We start from the raw sequence: 16,276 nt of genomic DNA, 5'->3' as shown, positions 1-16,276 counted from the left end.
TTCACGACTCGAGCACCTAGCCCATGCAAAAAGCAAATGTGTGGATCATTTAAATGCAAACGGGGTGGAGGCTGCCCATTTACTCAATTTAAAATACAATACTAATTTATGTGCTCATCTATATAGTAATTTTGTATAAGTATATGCATATATATATATATCAAGATAACACATATATATATATATATATATATATTCCGACTACATGGAATATGATTCTGCTGGTTGATTGCCATGAACTGCTGCTGCTGCTGCCGCTGAATTGATGCTGGTGTCGACCAGAGACAGGTCGGTGGTGGTTGTTGTTGTTGACGAAGCGATGTGAACACCGCCTTCATTGTGGCCGTCATAGTTGCTACCCAGATAGAAGCTTAGGAATAATATGCAGCACAGCAAGGAGAGTGAAAGAAGCACGCGAGCTATTTTACGTGCGAATGCAACAAGACCAAGCAGATGACCACCATTGGCAACACCACCCATCTGACCGCCAACGCTTTGGCCACTACGCAGGGACAATTGAAGATGGGCCAGGAGTAACGCTTCTAAACAATCGAATTCATCATCTGTATATTCCAGCCCTAGGCCTAAATCACAAGCGCAGTTCTCTCTGTGCATATTGAAGTCGTCGTTGTTCTGATTGTTGTTGTTGTTGTTTTTGTTGTTGTGGTCATTTTTACTGGGTTGGTTTTGGTCGCTGGCAGTGGCTTCGTCTTGCATGGTCAGATTGCATTGAGACAGTAAATATTATTTGCGCTTGGGACACGTATATGCTGTAGGTTTGTGGCAACTTCCTCCACCCGAAGAATGATGATGAGGACGACCCCCCGATGTTTTATGCATCTGCTCGAACATTAGAAAGCCGAAACCAATAAAGAGCAGCAATAATAAAGCTAACGTAGCGTATTGTAAATGTTTTGTAAAGTTCAATTGAGCTTCCATTTTCTGTGCCTGCATCTGCAACTGTTCGGGTCCAAATTCCTGTGCGGGGGCAAAACGAAATATTGAATAGAAAAATGCAATCACAGGTATATCTCAAGCTAAGCAAACGTACGCGACTCGATTGGCCATCGTTCTTGACGCCACAATCCTTTTTCTCATCGAGACGACAAACAAGACGATAGTTCTCCACATCTGAGTCATTTGCAGTCTTCTCTCTCCACAGTTCTATAACTTCCTGAGCGCCGTTTCCCCCATCCGGCGTGCTAGTTGCCATTACAAGGAATTTATCTTTCCCATCTGAGCTCAGTATATGGTCCGGCTTTAGCCATATGCTCACATCGGTGGTTTCATTCGGTTGCACCACACCACAGCGTGGACGAACGCGAAACTTCTCTGGCGATGTGGTTTGTATCTATAACGATGCGATGTTGCCTTGAGATTTAATTAGGTGCAGCGGAGGAATGGGGCACATACCTTATAAGCGACCGGCTGACTGGAAATGTTCTTGAGACTTAACTTTGCTTCCCCGCTTTGTGGGCAAATATTGACAAATTCTTTGGGCTCCAATTGCAACATAACTGTACAGCAGATACAATATATATGTAGATGGGAAAAAAATAGTACGTTTTGATAATCAAACTATAAAAATTTTTGAAATTTATGTTCAAACGAAATAACAAAGTTTCATTAAATCTCAGCGAGATATGACTGATTTTAAAAGCAATGTTGTATACGATGGCATATATATGCCACTCATATATATGACTTACCCTCATCGTCGGGGGTTGTGTGCAGCTCGCCAAAGCTTGAATAGTGCGGCGACATCAGAACGCTCTTCGAGAAGTGTACCTGGCAAAGGGAGAGACACACAGACAATGAATGGATTCTATTTCAAATTGTGCCACTCGCTGGCAGCCCTTCTATATCCATCAATCGATTTATGCTGAGCTCTGCCATTTTCGCAAGTGCCATTCATGCGCTCTTGGCCCCACTTGAGCACGGAATTGGAGGACGTTTGGCAAATTGATTTGATTTACTTTGAAACAATTTGCACGCCCATAATACGCCGCATATGTTGGTAATTGTGTTTTGTTTTTCTGCATAAAACAGTGTTCCGAGAGTTTTATTTGTTATATAACAAACTAGCTATACCTTTGTTATTAAGGCCGACACTTTGAGGCAGAGAACAATAAACCTCAGATATTATTATTGTTGTTAAGATAAATCGCAACTTAATTGCTTAGCTATTGCAAACTTAGCTGCACGTTATGTTAAGCTGCTGTTATTAACAGCGCGACTGTTATACTCAAAGTAGCCCGTGAATATCGTAGCGTGCGACATGTTCGAGCTATTTTATTTTATTTTTTTTTTTTTAAATAACGAATGACATCTGCATAGCTTTAAAGAGCATACAAAGTCTTATTCTATAGTTAATTTCAAGAGTAATTGTTTAATTGCATACACATATTTTGCTCGCACTTTGAGTTATCAGCGTACTAACAGATATATCGATACCATTTACAGTAATAGAGGCATTGTGACGTAGCAGCGAGCAATGGGCTATGCACAGCATCTGCTCAACGAAAGAAATCAAAACGGTTTTAGAAATAAATATGCAAATTTTGACTGAATTCAATTGATATACAAATCTCCAAATAGAAAACCAGAAGTGCTGCAAGTAGCTACGCAAGGTTAAATTCACGTCTACACATCTTGAATATCAATTAGAATTCGTTTTCGTTCTGTACACCAATTCCGATGTCGTTGTTATGCTTTGTTTAGCATAAGCAGCACAGCACACCCATGATCACCAATACACATAGACAGATACGCACACACACACAGCTATCAAAGTCGACACCACCTACCCTGGGCATGTTTGTTGAAGAGTTGTGTGTTCCGTTTCTTGATTTCTTTTGCTTTCTTTTGGTTAATATATTTTGTAGCTACTTTAACAGGTCGCAGTTTACCCAGAAACGGTTGTATTTATATCGGATATAAAGTTAATACAATGATATTTCAGACAGCTGATGACGTCTTGCCGACGTACCGCGACAAACGTGGAAACACAACTAAAAGCACCGCAAAAGCAACAACACAAAAAGCAAAAGACAAACACACAAAAGCTCGCGCTGCCAAAGCAAAAAGCTTTCGGCTCTGCGATCGGACTCTGGGAACAGCTGTTCGGCCGATTGCATCGAATGTGCAATTGCGATTCATGTTAATTCAATTACGTTTACACAGAATGCGGGCGGGCGAGCGATAAAATGAATAAAGAGAAAATGAATATGAATAATTTGTTGGTCAGACGCTCGCAACGCCAAATGGGGTGCATTTGGGAATTATTTATAATGTATTCCACGAGTGTTCTATTTTTTATTTTTCCGTGTGTGTGTGTGTGTGAGTGTGTTTTTCAGGTCAACGCCTCGCAACGCTTCACTGAACACACACACACACACTCTAGACTAGAGAGCGCAAACGAAAGCGAAACTTTTGCAATATGTCAAAGAAATGGCCATAAATAGCAAATAACCGTGGACCCTACGGGTCTATTATGCACGCGCAGGACACGCAACCTGCAGCGCACCCTAAATCAATACGCGCCTACAATGTAAATCAATCAGAGGAGCAGCAAATTCTATGGCTCGCGTGTCTGTTGGTCAGGTAAAGCAATTAATAGACAAACTTCCGGCTGGCCCAAAGCACAACAGCTCAAATGAAACACACCCAAATAGAGAACTGCACACACTCACACACACACACACACACACACTCAAACACAGACAAGCACACGTATTTGGCTCTGGGTTATGGGTCACTTACCTTCTTATCCAAGCCCATGTCCTCATGTGGCTGGTCGTCATCGCCGGCGTTTGCGGCCTTCGGCTTGGCTGGCGGACGTTTGGACTCGGGCACAAATTGGAATTCGTAGCTGTCATTGCCACCCCAGCTGAGCAGACAATTGTCCTTGGGCACATACTGCGTGACGTCCTTTTTCGATATCATTTTCAATATCTCGACCGCCTTGGGCGGCAGCAGAGTCTTGATGACCTTAAAGGCGGCTACAAACAGTTGCAAAATGTTGAGTGTCAAAGTTTAAAATGGATGAACTGACGAAACCCACCGTTCAGAACCCAAGCCAGCTCAAAAACCAGTATATAGTTAAGAGCATTGGGATAGTAGAGCTTAAAAGTTTCCACAATGCGCTTGACGAAGTCCAGATCCATGGTTGCCAGGCCCGTGCCGGCCATATCAAAGAATATGCTCAACTGGGTCAAGTGGCTCTCGCGCTGCTTGCGCTCTATCCAATAGACGACGATGCGTATCAGTTCATCCAGATTCTTGGATTTGCTGTGCAATCTGACCCGAAAGATCAGCAGCGGCTTGCCATCCACATCCTGACCATGCACAAATACTGAGCCCTCAGTCAGGTACTCCTGATTCAGTTTGTCCGCGGTCAAGTCATTGGCACCGTAAGATTGACGCCAAGTGCAGGTTTCCCAGAGCTTATTGAAGGACGTCTCCATATCCAGATCGTGCATTTCCAGAAAACGTTGCAGCCAGACATGATCGTTGCGTATGCGATCAATGTCTATGGGATGAAAGGGTTCTGGAATTAAATCATCCAAAATAATGTTAAAACTTTTTTTAACTTTGCTTTTTTAGCTAATTATTAGTCATTAGACAAATTAGGGTTAATGATGGAGAAATAACATAATAATGGATCGATGAAAAAGTTAGGAGAATTCTTGAAAGAACTTTGAACTTTGCATTCCCTAATACAGTATTCAGATCCAATCCTAAATGTCTTTTATTTACAATTCTAACCCCAAATATCTCATATCTAGAATTCTCAATGTCTTTTATATACAATCTTAACTCATTTTCAATTTTAGATAAGGGTTAATAAAGTTGACAAATCGATTAGTTAAACAATTAAATGCATTCTTGAAGAGTTATTTACAAATTATTCAAGCCGGAAAATGCATTTTTAAAGCTTTATCTACTAAAGATCAGTGAAGATCACATGAAGGTTGGAATTCTGTATATCTTTTATTTATACAGCCAGTCGCGACGTTTGGTTCCGTAATCAACAGAAAACGTATTGTATTCACAAAGTAAATAAGCAATCGATTGTAATAATATTTTATGACTACAAATGGCTTTTCACAAGCGATATGCGACTCCTATGCGGCTCATTTAAAATGTTCTGTAAATATGCATATGAGCCATAATGCGTATATACATAACACTTGATAGTCGAGCGGCTCTGGGGCTTACACCTGAGTGAATAGGCTGCAGCTGGAGGTCAACTGCACTCACCTTTAGGCGGCGAGGCGGCATATTTGGTGTTGAATCTTTGGCGCAGCTCCTCGATTTGCGCTGCGCTGGGATTCTTAACTGTAACGCCCATTGTGAACACTCGACAATTGTGCACAGACTAAACATTGAACTGTGAAAACAGTTAAATTAAGTTTAGTTCTGTGCTTATCGCGTGCCACTCGTCAAATCGATAATCCACTTTCTCAGCACGATAAAGCGATAAGATTTTAGTTTCCAATATTTCCAGGCAACAACACGCGACAATTAACGAATGCAAGTGCTTTACACGAGCGTCGGCGACCAACTAACGGTTTTGTACAGCGATCAGCGATCGGTAATTGGCATTCGATTGGCGTGCGAGGCGAGGCGATGTGGAGCACCAATACACCCAATGGAACGCCTTGAAAAGGGCAGCTATCGCCCGCCTCTGCCGCTGCTGCTGCTGCAATAGAACGTGATCGTTTCCCTACGCCGACTGCATCCAAATGAGTTTTGAGCATTGAGCGAAAGCTTGGCTGAGCGAAAGCTTAGCTGAGCGAGATTAGCAAAAACTTGCACTCAAGCTGTGCAATTTGACACGCCGCAAACTTAATACCCTTGCGGCATATGGCTAAAAAGTATCTTAAGGCATAACCGTTATTTTAATCGATTGTTTTTATGTCAGCTAAGTGATATAGTTTAAATACAACAAAATTGTTCTCTTTCTTCCAACTGGGATCTGGGAACTTTTTGATATAGAATTCCAATATGAAGCTTTTAATTGCTGCGTTTGGTTAAAGATTTTGTAAGTTTTCACTTTTCTCATTGTTCGACTGATTCTTCCAATAGACCTATAGAATAGTATTTGAAAGATAGGATGATTTAATCGTAGAACCATGCTGGGTGTAATATTTATCCATTGATTAATTACTCTTGAAATCGACACTTCTGTGTTGACAAGCCAATTAAAAAACAAACGGCTTTTACAAGAGTTTAATTTGCCAATAACTTATCGGCTATATGAAATATTATTTCGATGTTAATTTTTGCACAGATCTAAGGAGCATGGTAAAAATAAGAAATCCTAAATTTGAAAAACAAGAAAGAGTTTATAGTTATTGACGGAGTATTCCTATTACAGCTATATGATATAGAGGTCTAATCCCATGAAAGTTCTATGATACAGGGGCTAATCATGGCAAGAGCTTTAAAGCTGAGAGATTACACATGCCTATAGCGGACCAGCTTTTGCTTCTGATCAAGAACATATATACCTTTGACCTTTCCTTGTTTAGCATATTAATTGTCGAAACAGGAATACCCTGTGTGGGGATGTTAAAAATGCCTGTTGGGTATTCAGAAAATAAACTATATATTATTTACAATTTATATAAGTATATATGCATATAAGGCCTGGAATTAGTTAGGTGTGAACTTGTAGGAGTATTCATCAGTGCCGCCCCAGATCTTCAGGCAGTTGTCCTTACTCACATACTCGTTGATGTCCTTTTTGGTGGTCACGCGCAAAATCTCCAGGGCTTCGGCGGGCATGAAGTTCTTGACCACTTTAAAAGCCGCTAAAATAGGAATTCACGAGTTTTAAAACAAGATCAATTTTGGCTGAGAATGGACTCACCATTGAGCAGGAAGGGCAGCTCGTGCACCAGAATGTAGTTGGGCGCATTCGGATATTTGGTCTCGAACAGCTGGATAATACGCTTAATAAAGTCGATGTCCAAATTGCCGAGGCCCGATCCGGTCATGTCCATGAAGAGTGTTATTTTCTGTAGATAATTTTGGCGCTGAATGCGCTCCACCCAGTAGACGACCAGACGGATTAGATCGTCCTGGTTCTTGCTCTTCGAGTGCTTCGAGATGTTCACAATGAGCAAGGGCTTGCCCTCGTTATCCTGGTTGTGCACATAGATTTCGCCATCATGCAGATACTCCTGATTTACATTGGACTCGTTAATTTCGTTGGCTCCGAAACTCTGGCGCCATTCGCAGTTCTCCCACAAGCGCGTGATTGTCTTCTCCACATCCAAATTGTAGGCCTCCAGAAGCTGCGAGATCCAGATATCATTATCATTAATACGCGCCAGATCGTTGGGATGAAAGGCAACTGATGACGACAACAAAGACATGAGTCATATATTTCAGTTCGAGTTTTTGGTCAGCTTATCTCACCTGCCGGCGGTTCGGAGGCCAGTTTTGCCAGAAACCGGCTCTTCACCTCGGATATTTGCTCTGCGGTCGGCTGCACTCCCTTAGGCATCTTGTCTGGCGCTTTGCAACTGGAATGGCGAATGGGCTGAGTTATACGTTGAATTTATATCAAAAACTTTGGACAATTATCGCCCCGCTACTGTGCTCGGTCACTGATAAGTTATAAAAAGCCTCCGAGTGGGGTTCTCAGTCAGCCTAGGCGTTGTTCTTCGCTGTCAAGCACTTGGATGAGTTGCCACCGCGCAGACCAATCAACTACTAACAGCTGCAGCCGGAGCTAACTGCGGGCTTCTATGACGTTTGCTTGTTACGCTCTCGGTTCTCCGGCTCCGCTCGATCATGTAGGCGAGCAACTCGATGCGTGGAGCAGCCGAAACAGACCGTTCTTTAATCAAATCTGAAACTTGCACATTACCCAGCTCGTTAGAGAAGAGGAAGAAGTAGGGGCGGGGTGTGCCGACAATTGCGATAAGACGGGAGCGACCGAACCAGCCAGCGAACAGTCCGACCAACTGTTAGACCCGATTTGATTCCACCATGAAACTGTTTTTTTAGAAATTGATTTTTTATTACTGCCACCGGGATTTTTTTTATTATTACTATTTGTGCATATGTTTGTGGAATGGTTACGTAAAAGAATATACAAATTTCTTATATGATCATTTACTTACGTACGGCTATTCCAGGAAAATTCGAATGATTCTATACAATTTCGACTACTATGTTATATTTTGTTTAAGGTATTCAATCAAATTGAGAATTTCCTGTGAGTTTTTCTTATCTCAGTGGAGACAGCTTCAATAGTTTTTGGCAGATCTTCTGCACAGATTCTTTTACTTTTGGCTAAGTATTTGCACATATGTAATTATTTTTATTTTCTAGTGCATTTACTAAATAATTTAGTTAGTCATTAAAAATAGTTGCCACCCTCGCTTTTCTATTAAATTCATCATTTCATCTATTAATTTGTTCTGCTAGCTTTTTGGCAACTCATCTGGCGCTTTCTTTTTGTTGACATTGGTCGGCGTAGGACTAGGGCAGCATTTACATATTGAAAGCTCCTTGTGAGTCGCCCCCCTACACCCCAACACCACATGACCCCCTACCCCACCCGGCCATGCCATTAGCTCGCATGGCATTCAGGCCATCAACGAAAACTTTCGCTGGCGTTGGCCCAGTTGTGTTGTTTACGTGAAAACGTGCGCGTGGAAAGGCATCTTTGCCATCGTCCGCCGTTTGGTCCAATGCGGATGCAGTGCAGCAGCTGGAGCAGTGAGCTAAGCCGCCAGAGATGAAGTTCGCCGAGCATTTGACGGCGCATATAACGCCAGAATGGCGCAAGCAGTACATTAATTATGAGGTAAGCCATTCGAAAAGTGGGCGAAAAATACGCTGAAAAATATGTATCCCATAAAAATACAAGCGTGTGCTTTTCCTAGCTGTCAGTTCGTTGATGACGTCACGTGAAAAACGGCTGGCCAGCTGTCAAAAGTGTGAGAAAGCTTTTGGCGTGTGGCCCATTCGGCGCATGCGCCTTCCGTTTCCATCTAACGCGCTTTTTGTTTTGCTCGCCTCAAACGTAAACAGTGGGAAAAGAGTGTAGGCAACACAGTGTGTGTAAGAACTAAATGCACACTTTCATAACCCGTTAGTTATGACTAGTTTCGGTGTGCAACAACGTGTTGACTCGATAAACATTCTAAATTGTTATCGATAACATGCCGATTGCAGCTGTGGCGGGACTTTTAAATAGTTTTGCAACACTTTTATTCATACTCCCATGTATTTCAGGAAATGAAGGCCATGCTGTATGCAGCCATTGAGCAGGCGCCCTCCGCGGAGCTGGTGGATCGCGAGATGGTAACACGCTATTTCGCCAAGTTTGATGAGGAGTTCTTCCACTACTGCGACAAGGAGCTGGCCAAGATCAATACCTTTTACTCGGAGAAGATGGCGGAGGCAACGCGCAAATATGGCAGCCTGCGCAGCGAACTGACAGAGGCTTTGGAATTGGGCCATGTGAAGAAGCAGCCCGCCTGGAAGCGGCGCACACCGCTGGTCAAGAAGGATGCGCCCGCACGCAAGTTACAGGATCTCAAGTTGGCATTTAGCGAGTTCTATTTGGGTTTGATACTGCTGCAAAACTATCAGAACTTAAATTTTACTGGCTTCCGCAAGATACTCAAGAAGCACGATAAACTGCTCAGCGTGGACTTTGGAGCACGCTGGCGCACCGATCACGTGGAGGCGGCGCATTTCTATACAAACAAAGACATCGACAGGTTAATACAGGAAACGGAACAGGCCGTCACCCAGGACATTGAGGGCGGCGACAGACAACGTATGTATTAAATTATCGAGTCTGATGATATATGATATTATATTTGCTATTGCATTTTCCAGGCGCCATGAAGCGCTTGCGAGTTCCGCCGCTGGGCGAGCAGCAGAGTCCTTGGACCACATTCAAGGTGGGCCTGTTTTCCGGTGCGTTTGTGGTGCTCTTCCTGACCGTCATCATATCTGCCATGTTCTACGGCTTTGGTGAGAACTGGCGCGTGGGCCTGCGCATGTTCCGAGCGCCGTTTCTGATCACCGAATGCCTCTTTCTCTGGGGCGTCAATGTCTATGGCTGGCGTTCGTCCGGTGTCAATCATGTGCTCATCTTTGAGCTAGATCCGCGCAATCATCTGTCCGAGCAGAACATTATGGAAATTGCTTCCGTATTCGGCGTCATTTGGGCCTGCTGTGTCCTGTGCTACATATTCTGCGAACCATTGGGCATTCCACAGTATGCAGCTCCGCTGTTTCTGTACACCTTGATGGTAACCTTCCTGCTGAATCCCACAAGGACGTTTCATCACGAGGCCCGCTATTGGGCGCTGCGCGTGCTCAGTCGCGTCATCATGGCTCCGTTTTGCTTTGTTAACTTTGCGGATTTCTGGCTGGCCGATCAGCTGAACAGCATGGTGCCCGCATTTCTGGACATACCCTTTCTAATGTGCTTCTTTGGTCGCAATCCCACGTGGCATAAGGCGGGCGAAGGTGAGTAACTGCCGCTGGTATAGTTATTACTTTAAAATAGATATACTTTATCGAGAACAGGTAATTAGTTAGGATCATAATGCAAGTTCAAGCTGAATAACATCTTTTTAATAAACAAAGGCTTTAAATCCAATAAATATAAATATTCGAGTTTACGGTTCGACCTGATCTCTAGCCCTAAGGCTAGGTTCCTGAATCTGGTTTCTCACATCCAACTAAGAACCGGTTCTTCAATTATTAAACTTAAAGTCAACTAATATAAATTTATGCTGTGCATTCACTCGTAATTTGGGAAAGAAAAAACAACTTTTTTTCCCATTTTATATTCTTAAAAAACGAAGAATTAAAATAAATTATTTATGTTAATTTATACAGCTTGTTCAGGAGAAAACTGATTTCATAAATTTAGACAAAAACAACTTTTCAACTTGTTTTTCATGATTATTTTCTTTTTCTGCTGAACATTGTAAATCATTTTTTTGCAAATGCTCGAATTGAATTGTTGATTATAAAAAAGCAATTTAATCACTTGCAACAGTTAATTCTCTGGCTTAACTTTATTTTTTTAAATTATGTTTTTGTCCTTTTAGCTGGCAATCACTGCGTGCAGTATGTTTCAATCCTGCATCCCATTGTGGCCATTTTGCCCGCCTACTTTCGGTTTGCCCAATGCATACGACGCTATCGGGACACGAAGGAGGCATTTCCACATCTGGTGAATGCTGCCAAATATGCGACATCTTTCTTTGTGGTTATCTTTGCGCATAAATACCATACGACAACAGGTAAGTGGGGCAAGGCACGTGTGCTCCATTAGGAGAAACCCAGAAACTAGGGAGACGGTGCCTGTTGTTTATGTTGCGCTGCCAATTAGCGTTATTTTCATTGTTGATGTTAATTTGATGTGCCCCAAATCGCACTGTGCTTGCAGATAGCTATCCGCTGTCGAAGGAGAATCCCTGGTTCTACTGTTGGATAACCGCGGCCCTGTTCTCATCCTGTTACGCCTACACGTGGGACATCAAAATGGACTGGGGCCTGTTCGATTCCAAGGCGGGCGACAATCGATTTTTGCGTGAGGAAATCGTTTATTCATCGACGGTGAGTTGGGCTATGAGTGGGGGCTAATGGTAGCCATAAATATTTGGCCAAGCGTATGGCACGTAAAACAATCATTCAAGCAGCCATCCATTATTATGCTCTGCTCTGCTCTTCTCTTCTTTTCTCTTCCACCACTTCTGGCATCTCTTGTTTCTTGCAGTGGTTCTATTACTTTGGCATAATTGAGGATTTAATATTGCGTTTCAGCTGGACGCTCTCGATGAGCCTTATTCAGGCCGGCTACATTGAGGGCGATGTTATGATGACCATACTCAGTCCGCTTGAGGTGTTCCGGCGCTTCATCTGGAACTATTTCCGCCTGGAGAACGAGCATCTCAACAATGTGGGCAAGTTTCGAGCCGTGCGCGATATATCAGTGGCGCCCATGGATTGCTCAGATCAGGTAACTGCAATCTCAACTAAATTACACTCCATATACAATTGCCTGTGTTTATGTTTGCACAACAGACCACAATACTGCGCATGATGGATGACACGGATGGCGTGCTTAATCGTAGGCGTGGCAAGGCCGCTGGCGGCTCTGGCGGCAAATCTGGCAACAAGAAGAACAAACATGAACAGCAGCGTTTACTCCTTCAAGGCGAATCCGTTGAGGATCTGTGTGCCTAGTGCACGGACCTCCGTTAACATCCAACCCATTGTGCACAAATATTAAGTATACGTAAATATAAAATACAACAAAACAAAACAAAGCAACGCATTTTGGCTGGTTTGCGGGACACGTAAGTCACATTTAATTGAATTGCCAACACTGTGGCCCCCAAAACGATGTGAATCAACTACTCTGATGAGCAGGACGTGTCAATGAGCTAATCGTGTGGCCCAGGCATAGCCCGAAGCTGCACGTTTCATGTGACATTTTGCACACAACATTGTAGTTTTTCGATTTTCACGTTAAAAAAGCCAACAAGCATCAGTCGAGAGTGCGTGACCTGGAAATAATCTTTGCACAGTCGTCGGGATTTTATCCATTTTTGTCCAGTTAATTATATTTTAATCTAACTTTTGAACACACACATCGAACATTCATGAATTAATATTATTGCAAATACCCCACGTAATTAAATTAATAAATTTAATTGAATGACCGACATGTGCTGCGTTTTTTTCTCCCTGACTGCAAATTAAAGTACACAACTTATTGTGACCAACATGATATAAGCCAAAAATAAATCGAATAAATATTTATATATCTCGTGCACAGCTCTGAATGACCTTCACATATAATTTTATATATGCACTTACCCAGGAATTCACAATCACCAGCACGATTATTTCATTGCTATTTGTTATTACGAGATAAACACAAAAGAAACACGAATAGAGAACGGATTAGATTAAGAGCTGGAGAAAGATAGAGATAGAGAGATAGCTAGATGGAGAGAGAGAGAAAGAGAGAGAGCGAAGGAGAGAGAGAATAAGACAGAGAAAAAAGTATGAGTGGAAATAAAGTTACTAGACTTACTAAAAACACTTAGTCGAAGCATAAATACATGAAAGGCTTACTTCAATTCATGAGAATCGCATAGAAGGGTGCCATTTATAAAAACGGTTATTTGAATTTGCAGCAAAATATCAAGTAAACTTGGGCTGCGTTTGGTATAAGAGAACATCCAAGCACAAAAACACACATATATATGTACAAACATGTATGTACACACACACACTCTCACACTTACACATAAGCATATATCCATACATTAACACAAACATCTACACCATTCTTAACACACACTCACAAATATATATATTTATACACATATGCAATAAATATAAACATTTATTAGATTTGCAAAATCACTTGTTAAACAAACACTTAGTGTCGAAAGCATGACAACCGCAAGCCTTACTTGTATTAATGAGAATCGCATAGTAGGGTGCTGTTTACGTTTGAATTTGCAGCGCAGCGGGAAGCATACTTGGTCTGCGTTTGTGCATAACTGTATATATACATATGTAAGCAATACACACGAAACGTCCGCATTGTAATATATGTATGTCGTAATGCGCCCTCCTACCGTATAGGGTATCAAAAAAACAAAAACTGGCGCTTGTTTTAAAGTTTTTTTTTAGCTTGTGAACTTTAAATGTTTGATTTTATTTACATTTAACAAATTTAGTGTCGTGTTTCTGTGCAATCTATTGTATGTATAATTGCTGAACATTTGATTTTTATCAGCAAAAACAGAAATCGTTATTGACCATTGAAGCTTATACGAGCTTAACAAGGTCCAGTGCAGTGCTATAGATAAGGTCTGCTTCCTACCCGCACCGAGTTAAGCACTCATTCTATTTTCAGCTCTGTTAATCGTAAAGTTTTGTTGTACATTTGAATGGAAGCATTAAATAGGCAATCTCAACTGTGAATGTTGAGCAAAGTTCTACAACTAACGAGAATTTGAGAGCCGACTAACTAAATCCGTGTACCTGTCTACAAACTCTTATACAACAAACTCGATATATATTTATATATATATTTCCTATGCTACAAAGCTACTTTGGGGATTATGCTGAGGACCTTTGATGCGGCACTGGTAGCAAGTTTCAGTGCTTTCCCTTGAGCCTGGTCACAGCTGCTTTCATTTGATGTTGATTGATGGATTTGTGTCGACTTGTGTTTGTTACGTTTCGCTGTTACCGTGCCAAAAATACATTTTGCCAAATTATACTCTATAATCAGCAAAATTAAACACATTAGAAACGTTTTCAATTGCCATCATCAATGATTTATTTGAAGGCATGTCCTTACTGCACAGCTATTTAACTTGGCTTGAACTCAATTAAGGGTTAATTATAGTACCTTTAACGATTATAAATATTAATTCCATTTAAATATTGTGTGGCTTGGCTTAAATTCCATTAAGCTGCATATTAAAAATGATTATATCCTTTGTACAGCTGTCAGTTCGGGCATTTAAAGTTTTTTAATTGCTGGCAAATAAGTTTTCTGCACATTTTCCCCAATCAAGTTTCGACAGTTCTCAAAGTTTTATTGTATACATTGCACAAAAATTATTTGAAACTCTGATGCAACTTTATATATTGTATATATATCTATACATACACACTATATATATTAGGACGAAATGCATTTTCTGACGATGCTCGTACAGCAGGGCGTATGATTGATTTGTTATTGATTTATGGTCAATTAAATGGCTGTCATTTGTCTTTAAAGCGAACACATTAGAGCCATAAATTGTGACGAATACGCATTTAAAATGGCTTTTAAATTGATTTCAAATTACACCCAAATGATTACTTAGCCCACATTTAAGATACACGTTTGCCAGCTTAAAACATTTTTATATCTTGTCGCAAATAGATGACTTTATTTTTTGGTAGCCTGCCAGGCTTTAAGGCACACATGCCCCGCACTTGGGCGAATTTGAGCACAGATTTGCATTTTTACGTGAAAAAAAAGAGTCCATAAAGTGCATGCCTGATTACAAATTTGAATGCGTTTGCGAGTTTTTACAATCTCTACCAGTAACAACTGTGACCTTATGCCAAAAAGTTTACTTTAAGAAACTTTGGGAAACAAACATGTTTCTATGCTTGAAATGGGAATAAACTGTTGCTAGAAAAATATCTAATTCAAACCCTAGTCTCTTATCCATTGCATATATCTAACCAAATTAGGTGTATGCTAATTGTGGGTTCAGAATGGGAAATTGAATTTGTTTCATTATGCATTATGCAGGAAACCAGATTCTCAAGCTGAACATAAAGACAGGAATAAAATAAACAAATGTTTTGCCTTAACTCTCTTAAAGAGTTGTTCATATTAAGTTAAATTTAATTATATTTGTTAGTCAACAAAGGACCAAGTTGCTGGGGTAACGAAACATAAGCAATGCTTGATTTTGTTTTCGTACTTATTTTGGGCAATACCCTATACGCGTCGAAAGGGTATGCATGTGCACACAGGTTGTCGGAATATTGTCAATCAAGAATTCCTAGTCTGATTAAAGTGTCCACTTAGAGGCTAAGAGAGCATGAGTGTCAAAAGTTGAGCACAGGGTATTGTCTAGTCGGGTACTCTCTAGACGACAGAGGGGGAGGAGAGCAGCCTTCTTTGCTGTTATTTTTTCTGTATTTTAGCTTTGCCTGGTCCTTGCATTGATGGCCACTCTGGCGCTTGCTTTAAGGCCCTTTGGCGTGGACTCAAAAGCATTAGATAAAATAAGCAGCCATTTTTGAGTGTTTTTATTAGGCTATCTGTGTGTGTGCGTGTGGGTGGGTGTGTGTGTTGTGGGCTGTATTTCTTTAATATGGCGTTGTCATCATTTAACAACATTTATAACTAAGCTGGCAGCCTGTTAGATGCGATCCGCTGATAAGCTTTTGCTTGAGGCGGTGAAAAAGGGTTGATTGGGCTTTAATTCTTGGGGACATTTTCTGCGCACTGTGTGTGTGCGTGAGCCATGCATGTGAAAGGCACTTTTTTTGTCAATCTAAGAAAAAAATAAGTTACAAGGCATTTGAAGGCTATGCTCGACGAGAAGATGTCCTGTATGCATACCCTCAATAACAAATGTTAAGCAGAAAGTAAAGAGAAATATATGTATATAAGCTAAGGAACATAAATATATACTATATAAATCAATATATATATGTATATATATTTATCTACTAGTCCAAC

At 41.2% G+C, this 16,276-nt stretch overlaps 3 protein-coding genes across 4 annotated transcripts; 1 reads left to right on the top strand and 2 right to left on the bottom strand.

The window, feature by feature from the left end:
* Positions 1-48: 48 nt before the first annotated feature.
* On the bottom strand, positions 49-5,581 carry LOC115769323 (motile sperm domain-containing protein 2-like). The gene is made up of 7 exons (XM_030714059.1): positions 5,263-5,581; positions 4,064-4,549; positions 3,763-4,001; positions 1,710-1,788; positions 1,414-1,517; positions 1,052-1,351; positions 49-978 (listed from the first exon to the last, which is right to left on the bottom strand). Exons 1-7 carry the CDS (start codon positions 5,351-5,353, stop codon positions 745-747), a joined length of 1,533 nt encoding a protein of 510 aa, XP_030569919.1. The 5' UTR covers positions 5,354-5,581; the 3' UTR covers positions 49-744.
* Positions 5,582-6,630: 1,049 nt separating this feature from the next.
* Positions 6,631-8,199, bottom strand: LOC115769831 (motile sperm domain-containing protein 2). The gene is made up of 4 exons (XM_030714805.1): positions 8,139-8,199; positions 7,429-8,010; positions 6,878-7,363; positions 6,631-6,818 (listed from the first exon to the last, which is right to left on the bottom strand). The coding sequence occupies exons 2-4, from the start codon at positions 7,514-7,516 to the stop codon at positions 6,661-6,663; spliced, it is 732 nt and encodes a 243-aa protein (XP_030570665.1). The 5' UTR covers positions 7,517-8,010; positions 8,139-8,199; the 3' UTR covers positions 6,631-6,660.
* Positions 8,200-8,654: 455 nt separating this feature from the next.
* On the top strand, positions 8,655-12,308 carry LOC115769577 (xenotropic and polytropic retrovirus receptor 1). Of its 2 annotated transcripts, XM_030714443.1 has the most exons (7): positions 8,655-8,827; positions 9,259-9,808; positions 9,871-10,509; positions 11,100-11,294; positions 11,441-11,610; positions 11,771-12,013; positions 12,079-12,308. In XM_030714443.1, exons 1-7 carry the CDS (start codon positions 8,759-8,761, stop codon positions 12,238-12,240), a joined length of 2,028 nt encoding a protein of 675 aa, XP_030570303.1. In that variant the 5' UTR covers positions 8,655-8,758; the 3' UTR covers positions 12,241-12,308. The 2 variants fall into 2 exon arrangements, with proteins under 2 accessions (XP_030570303.1, XP_030570304.1); XM_030714444.1 differs by lacking the exon at positions 12,079-12,308 and having other exon boundaries at positions 11,818-11,947.
* The last annotated feature ends 3,968 nt before the right edge of the window (positions 12,309-16,276 follow it).

This window comes from Drosophila novamexicana, unplaced genomic scaffold (assembly GCF_003285875.2).
Source record: "Drosophila novamexicana strain 15010-1031.04,08,12 unplaced genomic scaffold, DnovRS2.1 tig00004554-arrow-pilon, whole genome shotgun sequence".
Classification (NCBI taxonomy): Eukaryota; Metazoa; Arthropoda; class Insecta; order Diptera; family Drosophilidae; genus Drosophila; species Drosophila novamexicana.
Note: the sequence above shows the minus strand (reverse complement) of the source record. Positions and strands in the feature narration are given on the sequence as shown.